Source organism: Cyphellophora attinorum (assembly GCF_001299255.1).
Source record: "Cyphellophora attinorum strain CBS 131958 chromosome Unknown Contig2, whole genome shotgun sequence".
NCBI lineage: Eukaryota > Fungi > Ascomycota > Eurotiomycetes > Chaetothyriales > Cyphellophoraceae > Cyphellophora > Cyphellophora attinorum.
In genome coordinates this window covers 1,481,914-1,493,919 of record NW_017253230.1, presented here as the reverse complement: position 1 = coordinate 1,493,919, position 12,006 = coordinate 1,481,914, and the positions used below count along the sequence as shown (strand labels likewise).

At 53.1% G+C, this 12,006-nt stretch overlaps 3 protein-coding genes across 3 annotated transcripts; 1 reads left to right on the top strand and 2 right to left on the bottom strand.

Moving 5' to 3' along the window:
* Positions 1 to 2,789: 2,789 nt before the first annotated feature.
* AB675_2865 (Sterol-4-alpha-carboxylate 3-dehydrogenase, decarboxylating) lies at positions 2,790 to 4,052 on the bottom strand (the record flags this gene model as incomplete). Its single annotated transcript, XM_018142870.1, has 1 exon — positions 2,790 to 4,052. One exon carries the CDS (start codon positions 4,050 to 4,052, stop codon positions 2,790 to 2,792), a length of 1,263 nt encoding a protein of 420 aa, XP_018005290.1.
* A 731-nt stretch (positions 4,053 to 4,783) lies between these two features.
* On the bottom strand, positions 4,784 to 6,208 carry AB675_2864 (Ubiquitin-conjugating enzyme E2 Z; the record flags this gene model as incomplete). The annotated part of the gene is made up of 3 exons (XM_018142869.1): positions 4,784 to 5,066; positions 5,202 to 6,022; positions 6,182 to 6,208. The coding sequence occupies 3 exons, from the start codon at positions 6,206 to 6,208 to the stop codon at positions 4,784 to 4,786; spliced, it is 1,131 nt and encodes a 376-aa protein (XP_018004779.1).
* A 1,651-nt stretch (positions 6,209 to 7,859) lies between these two features.
* Positions 7,860 to 11,412, top strand: AB675_2863 (Rho-type GTPase-activating protein 1; the record flags this gene model as incomplete). Its single annotated transcript, XM_018142868.1, has 2 exons — positions 7,860 to 10,931; positions 10,981 to 11,412. The coding sequence occupies 2 exons, from the start codon at positions 7,860 to 7,862 to the stop codon at positions 11,410 to 11,412; spliced, it is 3,504 nt and encodes a 1,167-aa protein (XP_018005137.1).
* Between the last annotated feature and the right edge of the window lie 594 nt (positions 11,413 to 12,006).

The window sequence follows — 12,006 nt, the reverse complement described above, 5'->3', positions numbered from 1 at the left end:
AACGACCGATGAGAGCGCAAGGAGCGGCGATGCCGGCACGAATGCTCATGGATGGCAGTACAGCACGGACAAAGGAACGAGCGTGTCCAGTGTTGTGGTGGCCGCCTTGTCCTGGCAGAATAATTTCGAGTGCACAATTAAGTCGTTGAACAAACAGTACCACTGGTGAACTACTACTCGAATTGCTAGCAAGCAGAAATGTTGCCCGTATACTGACTCGGCCGCAGTTAGGAAGTGAATTTGGGTTGTCTGGTCACTGTCTGCCATCGATAACTCCTCTTCTTCTCGCACTACTGCGCGTGCCCGCAGGCAAAGTGGGGCTCAAAAGGCTTCCTACTGCACCTTCTTCCACTCATATTCTCCCCCGCTCGGATTTACTTGGAAATCAATTGCTCACGGCCCCTTGCACCACGTCTTCCTTCGCGAGCTCATGTCTGTTGACGTCTGACTTGCTCTAGAATCGACGATAGACTAGGCGTGCCGTTGTCAAAACGTGGTCGCTTGGGAACATTCCCCAGGAAGAAGGGTCAGACCAGAAGGACCCCTCCTCGTCTGTTCGGCTTCTCGAAGACCTCTTTTTTTGGCTCCGGCGCTCATGTTTCCTTTGAAGTACATATGTTCAATTGGGACTGGCTAAAAGCGTAATGTATCGAGGTTTCATCTTCAACTACTGAGTAGCTCTCCAGAGAGCTCTAGAAATTCTCGAGCGCATGGTGCTCAATCGCCAGAGCCATTGCCGTAGCTGCGGGTTCCTGAGCGACGACTTCCATGCACCAGTCTCGTGCTCCCAGACTGTTGGGTTCTGGGAATGAGCAAGGGTTAGTTACCGTGTCCAGTACTCGGCACTTCTCATGGCCGCCACGGATCTGGCTCGTCTTGTTGTCGTTGAGGCACCCATGAAACCAGGCGACCCTATCGATTGTCATGGCCAATAAGCGATACTGCCCTACGGTATCACGATGTAGGCACGTAAGCAATGATATGGGTCCTGGACTTCCTTCTGCATTGCATCACGCTATGCCAGCGTCTAGGGTGTAGGCACAGTCAAGTCACCAATGTCCGGCATGCTCACCCGCTCCCCTCGAGAGACTTCTGAACTCTTTGCCATTCCTTCCCATACTGCAGCTAAATAATCGTATGTGCTCGTGCTCGGCACAGAAAGTACGCATCCATTATTAAATCATTCCTGACAAACTTTGGGTAGTACGAAGCAGACCTTTTTGAACTACACAGCGTAGCTCAGCTGACACTCGTGTTGGAGGCCCGTCCAGTAACATCACCCCACCAAACTGGCTCGCGTACGGATGGTTTCTAATAACAATATTAACCGCTGCATACACGTTGTCTGCCTGGCCAATGCAATGTGTCGTTGACAGAACAGCCAAAGCTTACGATTGATCCGCAGCTCATCATGCAGCAAAGCCGTGCGCAAACTCGTCGATCGTTACGAGCGGCCTGCCGTGCTCGGTCGACGCGATCTCGATTACTGCGAGCACAGCGTCTTCTTACCGCCATATGTCGGTGCACATTCAATGCATGCCAACGTTGTTGATATCCTCTTCACCAAATTCCTGGCACGACGAGATTCGACAGATGTCCTTGCTGGCCTCTTGAGCCGATTCGCTCCCTGTCAACCATCAAACTCGTGCTATGCAGCCTTCAAAACACCCGTCAGATCGAATGTTTCCTGCCCCTGTCTTTCTGAGCTGACCTCCCCTCAATGATCCTCATGCTTGACAGCAAGCTGAGCGGCAAACTTTCGGGCCAGATGCTGCCGTGTCTGCAAGCCTCGACGTCGCAAGGGTAGACCCGTCCTTCGCGACCTCTCGTTGAACTTCACTTGAGACCTTGCTATTGAGCCTTCAGCCTCGTGTTGCGAAGGGTCGAGGACTACTTGCGAACTGCTGACGTGCAGCACAAGGACACAGGGGAACCATAGCCACATTGCCCGTGCCATTGCACACTTTGGTCGATCTACTGACAGCAGACCCTTCTGACTGCACCCATGATCTAGGTCTGCGACTTCACTGCAATTCCCCGGTAGATATGCGTTTCGCACAGGGAAGGTCCCTTCCATCCCGAACCATCTTTGACCGAAGTTAGTATTCGCTTCACGCGCCACGGCAGTCATATCCTACAACGGTCGACCTTTCTCTCGATCCAAAGACATTAAGTGGCCAGCAGGTCAGTCAACAATCGATCGGTAGTAGCCGCGCGGCGACTTGGGATCTTCGACTCTGCGACAATCATGGGACTCTCCACACATCAGGAGAATGTTATTCAATAATCTTGTCCATCACTATGACGCAGGCCTTCCGGATCCTGCCCGCATGACCCGTGCCAATGCTAACGTGAACTGTGGGCGGACTCATATCCACTGTATGTGTGTCGCCGCTTTCTATACCAGTGAGTCGTCTTTCCTGGGCTCTGGCCATCAACATCCTGAGTTCCAGTGCGTGGACGTCAGGCCCTCGATGACTCTTCATCGGTCATGTCCACAGCAGATTGCCTGACTGGTCCTTGTCCGTTCGCGATGCCCCAGATCAAGTCAGTCACGTTCTGTTTCCGGAGGAAGATGCTTGGTTGCGCCTACAAGGGCCATGACCGAGAACAGTGGTCTTCAATCGTGAGTATGCAAGAGCCTCAAACGAGTTCAATACCATAATTTTACATGCACAAATGCTCACCTGAGTCGGTCATGCGAGTCTGGTCTATCATAGCACAACATGTGTAGCCGCGACCAGTACAGCAACGTGGTCAAGCGCTTCTTTCCGAACCACAGTCTTCCTTCACTTCTCCTTCTTACCCAACTCCCCCTCCGCAATCGTCTTGAACTCCCGCACACTCCTCTCCAGCCCCTCCTCCACCGACACCATCGGCTTGTACCCAGTCCGCTTCTTCAGCTTCTCACAAGAATAATATCTATGCATGCAAGCATACCTCGCCCCCTGAGCAGTCAACTTACTCGGCCTTCCCAACGCCCAATTCACCCATTCGGATGCAAATCCCGCAAAAACCGCCATCTCTCTCGGCAGCGCCCAGGCCTGGGTCGCCGGCCGCACGCCATCGATGCGGCCATAACGAGACCAGAGGAAGCGGGACGTGTCCCAGAAATACGCAGGCTCGTCGTTGGTGCAGTTGAATGCTTCGCCATCGACACGCTCAAAGTCGAGGATCTCGGACTTGCCCTCTGCTTTCCGTGTATGCGTAGATAAGAGAGCGTCGGTGGCGCAAAGTAAGGCGTAGCATAAGTTGCCAACGTAGGTGTTGTCGAACAAACCCTCACCGTGACCTAACTGCATGTTCAAATTCCAAGCAGGCGCCTTGGATCCGGTAAGTATGATGGCGTAGGCGAAACCTCCCCTGTCGCCCTCGCCGACGACGCCGGCGGGTCGTATGGCGCAGGTGAGCATGCCACTGGTGCCATTGGCTTCTAGCACGGCCTTTTCTGCAACGACCTTGGTCTCGGAGTAGTACTCGGCCGGGTTGGGGTAGACGTAAGGGTAGAGCTCGGTCGCGTTGATAAGGTCGCTGTAGCAGTCGTGTACGACGGAGGCGGAGGACGTGTGTACGAATGCCTTGACAGTGCCGGTCGATTGAGCGGCTTTGAGCAGGGTCTTGGTTCCTTCGATGTTGACTTTCTTGAGGATCTTGTCGGGCGCGGTGAATTGTGGGGAGGCCGTATTAATCACGACGTCGGGTTTTATTTCTTGGAAGAGGGCGGTCAGGGCAGACTCATCGGTGATGTCGCATTCGTGATATATTGCTCTATCATGTCGGTTGCGAGTGCATTTGAGGTCAAGTGCATGGACGCGGGTGCCAGCACGAGAGTAGGCCGGGTAACGGGAGCGTAGTGTTGGGAACGCCGTGGAGGGTGTTACGATGAGAGACTCGCGTGAGTACTTCTCGACCGGCTTGGGCTCCTTGGAAGCAGGTGGTAGGTTGTCCTCGGACGGGAAATTTAGCAGCTGGTCAACGAGGTTGCCGCCAACGAACCCACAGCCGCCGACGACCAGAACGGTGCCGATGGACTTTTCGTTTGGCGTTGCCATCGCTGCTACAGCAGGAGGTGAAGCAGCTTTGGTAACGTCAAGATATCGAGCATCGTAGCGTGAGGACGATGTCCCAGTATTTCAGCATTTTTTAAGCGAGACGTCAGGTACACAGAGCCCTGGACCGGGGTCGGATAAGATCCGTTGCCCGTGGGCTTTTACTGGAGCCGTGTGGCGGTTCCGTGTTCCTTGCAGGCTTCAAGGGCTGCCCCACGGCACCATCGTCCTTTGTTACGAGCTCCTTATGCTGCTGCGTCTTACGACTCGTAGCTGGTCTCGCAAGGCCGCCTGATCTAGGCTTAGGTTCGTAGGTAACTGCTATAACGACTCTACCGCCACGTTCCCCTCATAGACAGTTCCGGGTCTGCTGTAATTGTAGGCCAGTATGAAGGTGAGTACGCGGACAAGGCCTCAGCGCGCAGCAGTTCTTGGATGTCTGGAGATTATGCTGCTGTATCGCGACCATAAGCCATAAACAATCTTGGCAGCACTTTTGCAAGATTATGTATAGGCCCCGGAGACCTTGATCGAAGATTCACACGCCGAGGACATTCGTTCACGCAAGAGGTGGTTGATGGATATCAAAAGATCAAATGGGGTATCATCATTCCCGTCCAAGGTATCTGCCCTCCCAGACCCATCCATGTCAGCGCCTTTGCTATGAGTGGATATCGAATGCAATCTTCTATCATTAATGCGTTAGTGCGTCGCAAGCCCTTTCAGATGAAGTCCTAGGCATCCAGGCTGTCCTGTGCAGATCTTCGTACATGCTTGCGATACTTCTGCTTGTCAGCATCGTCACTACTCCAGAGCAGCTTGGACGCCTCTGGACGTACGATCGTACGCGGATCGTATCGTCCTTCCTCCTCGATCGACTCCACAACCTTGGCGACGTGATCAGCCAGCTCGTCGGGCTTTTGCGGAAAATAGCAGAGGACGCCATCCTTGGACACCCGATGGTGGTAGATTGGTGTCAGGAAGGTCACGCGGGGTTGTTCCTCGGGGAAGCGAGGGCTAATGGCGATGCGAATCTGGAACATGCCGCCATCGAGATCGGTGCCAGGCTTGCCAAAGTAAACCATGTCCCAGACGAAGGGGTTGTCACGATTCAACTTCAGCGTGTAATGGAAGGCGTTCTGCTGGCGCAACTTCTCGTTCAGCTGCTCGAATTGGCGCTGTATGTTGGCGGCTTTGGTGGACTCCTGCTCTTTGAGCCGCTTGCCTTCTTGTGCCCAACCATCTGTCTCCTTTTGGAGTGCGTCTTTGAGCGAGAGTAGTCTCTTCTGTAGGTCTTTGTAGCCGAATTGACCGTCCATGCCGTTGTGACCGGACTCGAACGGCATCTTCTCGAAGGCTTTCCCGTCTTTGTGCTTGGGCATCTCTGTCGCGACAGTATTCATGTAATGTTCGAACCACCAGAGGAAGCGTCTTTTGAAGAGATCGATGAAGGGTTCGAATTTGGTGTCGTCTAATTTCTTCTTCTTAGAGATGTCGTCATGGTGCATTGCGGGACCATCGTCGTCGTCAGACTCCCAGGCATCACGGGCTGCAATATCTTGCTTCACTCCCACAGCAGACCCATTTATGCTGGAAATGCCCATGGCTTCCTCCAGCTTTTGTATGACAGCAATTCGGATGGTCTCATGCCTTATCTTTGCGCAATAAGCCTCATTGAGCTTCTTGTCCTCCTTGCTCTTGCAATTCTCGTAGCCGGGCTCGTTCTCGTACGGGTTGTTGGACATCAGGCTCTGTATTGAGATGAGGATCGACTCCACGCCCTGAGCCGGCGACCATTCTTCACCAGGCTTCTCGCCTTGCCATGTACCGAGTATGCTTAGACAGACCTTGCCAGCTGCGTAGATGTTGGGATTGAACCTGCACCGGCCATGATTTGTAGTCTTCGCGTCGACTTTTGGTGGCTTGACGGGATAGTCGCTTCCAATGCGGATGGCGAACTCAAAGAACCCGTACTCATATGGTGTGTCTGAAGGACCAACAATGAATGCCTTGAGATGACGAAGATCGTGGTCTTGAGCTGCTACTCCTAAAGACAGATCGGATGCCGCTTGCAATCGTGCCAATTCCTGGAGTTGTTAGTTTCAGCCTGCGCAAAGCAGTGGTGAGCGAACCTTGGTGATACGAGAAATGGGATTCATGATGACTACAGATGTGACAACACAAGGCGCTTACGAGCGTTGGGCATGGTAGAGAAAGTAGGAAGCGAGCGAAGACTGTGGTCTGGCAGGTGTACCCTCAAGTTAGGCTGAGAATAAACAACACGTCGAAGTGCTGAAGAAAGTTGCACTTTATGACCGGTAACGCGGGGCAGTTTCCCTCAACTCCACCCTTGAGCATTAGCGGGCTGAGCCTGTTTGTACCCGTTGTACTAGCCTGAAAGCCCAGCCCTTCTGTTGCTTGCCTAGGTGATCAATGCCTCGCCTTCGACGAGTTTCGCTCTCGCTGTCGTCTGCATCAGTACAAAAGCTGACATTGATCGAGAGCCTCATATGCACAGCAGGTGTCTTCGACAGGAATATTGTGGCCTTTCGACCTTGCGGCTGAGCCCAGGCAAGCACACTGCAAGTTGGGCGTTGTTGCTAGTTGCCTAAATCCTGTTTTACATGTGGGCGAACTCCAGCACTGCAGATCGGTCGGTCCCCATCAACGGTTTAAAATAGTAGCAAGTGTCAGGCATCTCCCACTGTTTACCAGCATATCTTTGCACCATCGCGATTGCCTCTCAGTTGACGAGGGGTTGTCGTATTAGGAGACAGGCTCAAGCACGGCGATTCCTGGATCTCAGAGTATCCGAGATGTTGACAAGCAGCAACCTTGCGCAGAATTCCCAATTTGCCCAGTTCCTGGCCCGCGCTGAACTACAGCAAGCGAAACCCGTTACATTTCACATCGCATGGACACGAACCAGTCACGGACTCGATATTGGGAGGATGTCATGTCCTGCGCGCTGAAGTCTTGGGTAAGAGGCTGGTCGAGCTACCCAGCATAGAGAAACGCAAATGACATCTCTCCGTAGCAGATATCATTGCATGATCGGCTGAGGATATCGACTGTGCATCGACCGGGCTTCGTTCCCATACAGTCGCTAGCAACATGACATGCAGTGGGTGTGTTAAGAGGTGTAGTTCATTTATAGCATTACGCCCATGTGAATCTGAACACAGGAGCCCAGCAGTGAAGCCACCACACGCTAAACCTTGTACAGGATAGCGTGCCAAGGCGTCAACCCTCTCTTCTCGTCTGCATGAAAGCAAGTGTCGGATGGGATAGCCATAACTTGAGTCCTTCAACAGACCACTGTGTCGCTCTCTGCTTCCACGTTTCCGAGCACACTCATTATTCTCTATCCAGAACAGTCTCCTGCATTGGTCTTAAGCCCACCTCGACGCGTTGACAGTGCATTGCCGCAGCGAAACTGACGCCGGCCCGACACTCGTTTCAACTGCCAACTCGTCGCCAAAACAAAGTTGCTTTGTCCATTGACACCTCGACAGACTCCTCGCCTCGGTCGGCGGCATCGACTTTCTGCCACGCAAGACGGTCGACGATTTGGATAGTGTTGGATTTGTTGTTGTTTCACCGGCATTGAGCCCTCGACTCTCGAGTCCGAATCCGCCCTCCCAACTCGAGCCCGCAGCTTTGCGCCGATGAGCACGACTGCCTTGCCACCGCTTTGGATGAGCATAACCGCAATTCCGAACGAAAGCGTCTGCCAAATCGCCTGTCCCCGACTTCATATGCGTGGGGCGCTTGACCCGTATACCTGGCTCAATCGCCGAGGGCTTCATAATGGCCGCCCCCTACCAAGATCCCAACGCTGGCACTACCAGATATACCATCGGTGCGCCTGGCCAGAATCAGCAACACAACACAAACGGCAATGCCAACTATGCGCAGCAGAATGGCAACGCCCCTGAAACGCAGTACGACAGTGATGCCCGACAGTCCACCGAAAGTCGTACTGGTCGGAAGCGATCGATCGGCAATGGAGAACCCAATGATCGGAGTAGATCAAGAACGGGTGGTAGTGGTGGAAGATCTGTTCGGACCTGTAAAAAGTGCGGAGAAGCGTTGACAGGACAATTTGTGCGCGCCCTAGGAGGAACATACCATCTCGACTGCTTCAAATGTGCCGACTGCGGACAAGTCGTTGCCTCGAAGTTCTTCCCTGTCGATGCTGCAGATGGCTCTGGACAATTTCCGCTGTGCGAGACCGATTATTTCCGGCGTCTGGACTTGCTCTGCTACGACTGCGGTGGTGCGTTGCGCGGCTCCTACATCACGGCGTTAGACCGGAAATACCACATCGAACACTTCACCTGTTCCGTGTGTCCCACGGTCTTCGGTTCTCAAGACAGTTACTACGAGCATGAGGGCAAAGTCTATTGTCACTACCATTACTCGACACAGTTTGCTCAGAGATGCAACGGATGCCAGACTGCCATATTGAAGCAATTTGTCGAGATATTCCGAAATGGGCAAAATCAGCATTGGCACCCAGAATGCTACATGATTCACAAGTTCTGGAATGTCCGATTATCGACGTCAGATGAGGCTTCAGCACGTCCACATCTCAATGCAGACGTACGCAACGATGAGCGGGAGCTGGTCAAAGAAGATGAAGATCGGATGGAGCTGAAGGTGTACCGCATCTGGAGTATCCTGTCCACCTTCGAAGAGTCTTCCGCTTCGTGCATTTCAGATATGCTTCTTCAGGTGAGCAACGGATCGTACTATGAAGGAGTCATTGTAGCCAGAAAGTTCATCTGGCATGTCGACATCCTCTTCAATGCGGTCGACAGTCTCGCCTCTCTGGTCATCAAATCGGGCCTCAAGGAATTGTCTTATGGCCGAGAAGCCAAGCTACTCTGCAAGAAGGTAGTGGCATTTTTCACCTTACTGTCCAAAACGCAAGAGACCGGTGTGCGGAAGCTTGGCGTTACCCAAGAACTACTCTCCCTGGTTACTGGCCTGGCTCACTATTTGAAGCTCCTCATTCGCATTGGTCTTCAGGGCGCCCTGAAGCTCGAGCGCGAAAGAGGCACCGCAGAAGGTCTACATGCATTCTTGGATGAGCTTGCCGACCTCGAAACCATCAAAGAGCAAGAGCTGAAGAACGTCGATATCAACGATGGGGTTGCTGGGCTGGCTGAGCAACAGTCGGACTGCTGTGCCAGCTGTACACAGCCAATTGATGATGAATGTATCATGATCTACGGCAAGCGCTGGCACGCAAAGCCGCCTCATTTGACATGCAGTGTCTGTAACAGAGACCTGAGCCAGGATCTTTACAGCGCTCGTTACAGCGAGCGTGATGAGCGTGTCTACTGTCTCGACCACGCCAAACGAGCCGCTGAAACAGTGTCTGGCTTTTCCCACGTCTCAAAACTGCAGCAATACGTCTTCCTATTGAAGGTTGCGTTGGCTAGACTCTTAGAGGTCTTGAAGAACAGTGGGAGCCTTCCTCATACGACAGAAGATCCCAATCTGACACCTTACAACACTGATGACGGCCATCGTGGTCAAGATCGTGCACCACCCCACCAGAAGATGGGGTCGCGATCTAAGTCCTACGCCGGCTCATCAAAACAGGAAGGCTCATCACTCGAGCAGACAGTAGGCGAGATGAAGCGCCTGCGATCGACAAGAAACGAAAGAACACTGTCGACAACTTTTCGAAAGGCAAGAGCCTCCCGCATCATGGACGGCCCGACGGGCATTCGACCAGGATCCGCAGGAGACGACCCCTCTCGAGGCCAGTTCCAGATTGTTGAGGAGCGAGATCTTGACGGCAAGGTTCGACCTGAATTGACTTTCGGCAATCAAGAAGGTCTTACTCTGGATGACATCCCGCGCATTGTCGCAGCAGAGCAGGCCAAGGAGCAGCGGCCTAATGCGTATCGACACGCAGGCACCGCTTTGATTGGCGCTAGCAATAACGCTCCTCGTCTGCTCAATGGCCACGCGCGCGGCGCATCAGCCGGAAACGATCTGCTGTCTGGCGAGCCAAGTCCTCTTCGCACAAAGCGTTACTTCTCCGAATTGTCGGCGCTGGAGTATTTCATAGTGCGTCATGTGGCAGTTCTGTCCATGCAGCCACTGCTGGACGGCCACTTCACTCTGGAAGATCTGCTTGGGTTGATAGAATCACGAAAGCCGACGTTCTGGGGAAAAGTCAGCCGGGCTCTGCGAAACGACAACAAAGTAAAGAAGAAGGGCGTCTTCGGGGTTCCGCTTGAGAGTCTGTGCGAACGTGAAGGTGCTGAGTCCACGCATGGTGTGGGACCAGGAGCGTTGCGTGTGCCCGGGATCGTGGACGAGGCAATAAGCGCCATGAAGCAGATGGATATGTCCGTGGAAGGTGTCTTCCGCAAGAACGGCAATATCAAACGTCTAAGAGAGGCGTCTGAGCTAATCGACGCCAACCAGATGCCAGACTTGAGCCGCGAGAATGCTGTTCAAGTTGCGGCTCTGCTCAAGAAGTTCTTGCGCGATATGCCAGACCCGCTGCTAACTTTCAAGTTGCACAAGCTGTGGATCGCAGCTCAAAAACTCGAAGATGACGACGTTCGTCAGCGTGTTCTGCACTTGACTTGCTGTTTGATGCCAAAGAGCCATCGAGACACGATGGAAGTGCTCTTCGCGTTTTTGCGTTGGACGGCATCTTTCTCGCAAGTCGACGAGGAATCCGGAAGCAAAATGGACGCACACAACCTAGCCACTGTGATGGCACCAAACATACTGTATGCCCTACAGAAGAAGGAGAATGGAAAGGCGGCGGTTGTGCCACAAGTCGACGAAAGCTTTCTGGCCATTGAGACTGTGCACACACTGATACAGTTCAACGACACATTTTCGGAGGTATGGCTTCCAAAAGCAGTTCACTTGTATCCTTGCTGACAGTAAATAGGTACCCGAAGATTTGCAGTCAATCCTGACCGATAGCAGCCTGCACAACAGCTCGGCAGAGTTGACTACCAAAGAAATTCTCTCGCGGTACGGCGATATCGTGAAAGGAAACGTGGCCAAGCAGACCGTCCAAGCCGCAGATGGACCAGCAAGAGCCACTCCGTCTTCTGCCACCGGCTCAACGAAAGGCCCAAATACTGTCGCCATGCGGGTCGATGCCGATCCTTCTCAGGCTCACGCATGGCACAAGCAAAGCTCTGTGCGTCCAGTACAGAATCATGGTCCTGGCAACGCGAAGCAGGATTTTGATTTCGCTGCCCCAAACCAACCATACTCTGGGAGACAGCGCGCAGGCAGTGGTTCGAGTCAGGGCGATTACAACAAAGACAATAGGCAGAGCTACGGCAATAAGCCTCTCGGTGTTGCGAGCTGATCACTGCGTCGCAAACACCGATTCACAATGCATGGCCAGGAGCACTTCTATTTCGAGCAAGAATTTGGCGTTCAATTCGGACTTGGGAATAACGACTTGACGACCTGAATACTCAACATGGAAAACACATTGTTTGAAATTAGCACGAAGGGGGGTGCGGACACTTAGCATCGCCGGCGAACCACATCCATGGTCTGAGCACATGTTGTGCTTTCACATTCTGTCGACCTTTGGATACAAAGGAAGGAGCACATAAGAGTGCGAGAATACGTGGTGATGCGCGTACGATTTTGGCACGCGAAAGTACTGCCGAGTGCCTGGTTTTTTGGAATAGCGGCATTCGGACATTGGCAGGTGCGATTGGACTCTGGCGAGTGCGATCGAGGGAGGGCAGTGTGGCTTTGTTGAATTGTGTACGTGAATGATCATTTCTGGGTCGGCTCATCCTTTCGGCGGGAATGGCTACCGACCAGTCGCCTTGCACACGGCTTGTCAGACTCCCAGCCCACTTGGGCACCTGTCAGCCATGAAGAGTAACCAGCAGAGCTGAATACTTCCCGAGTTCGTTGAAGAGGAAAGCGCTGTACGGAACAA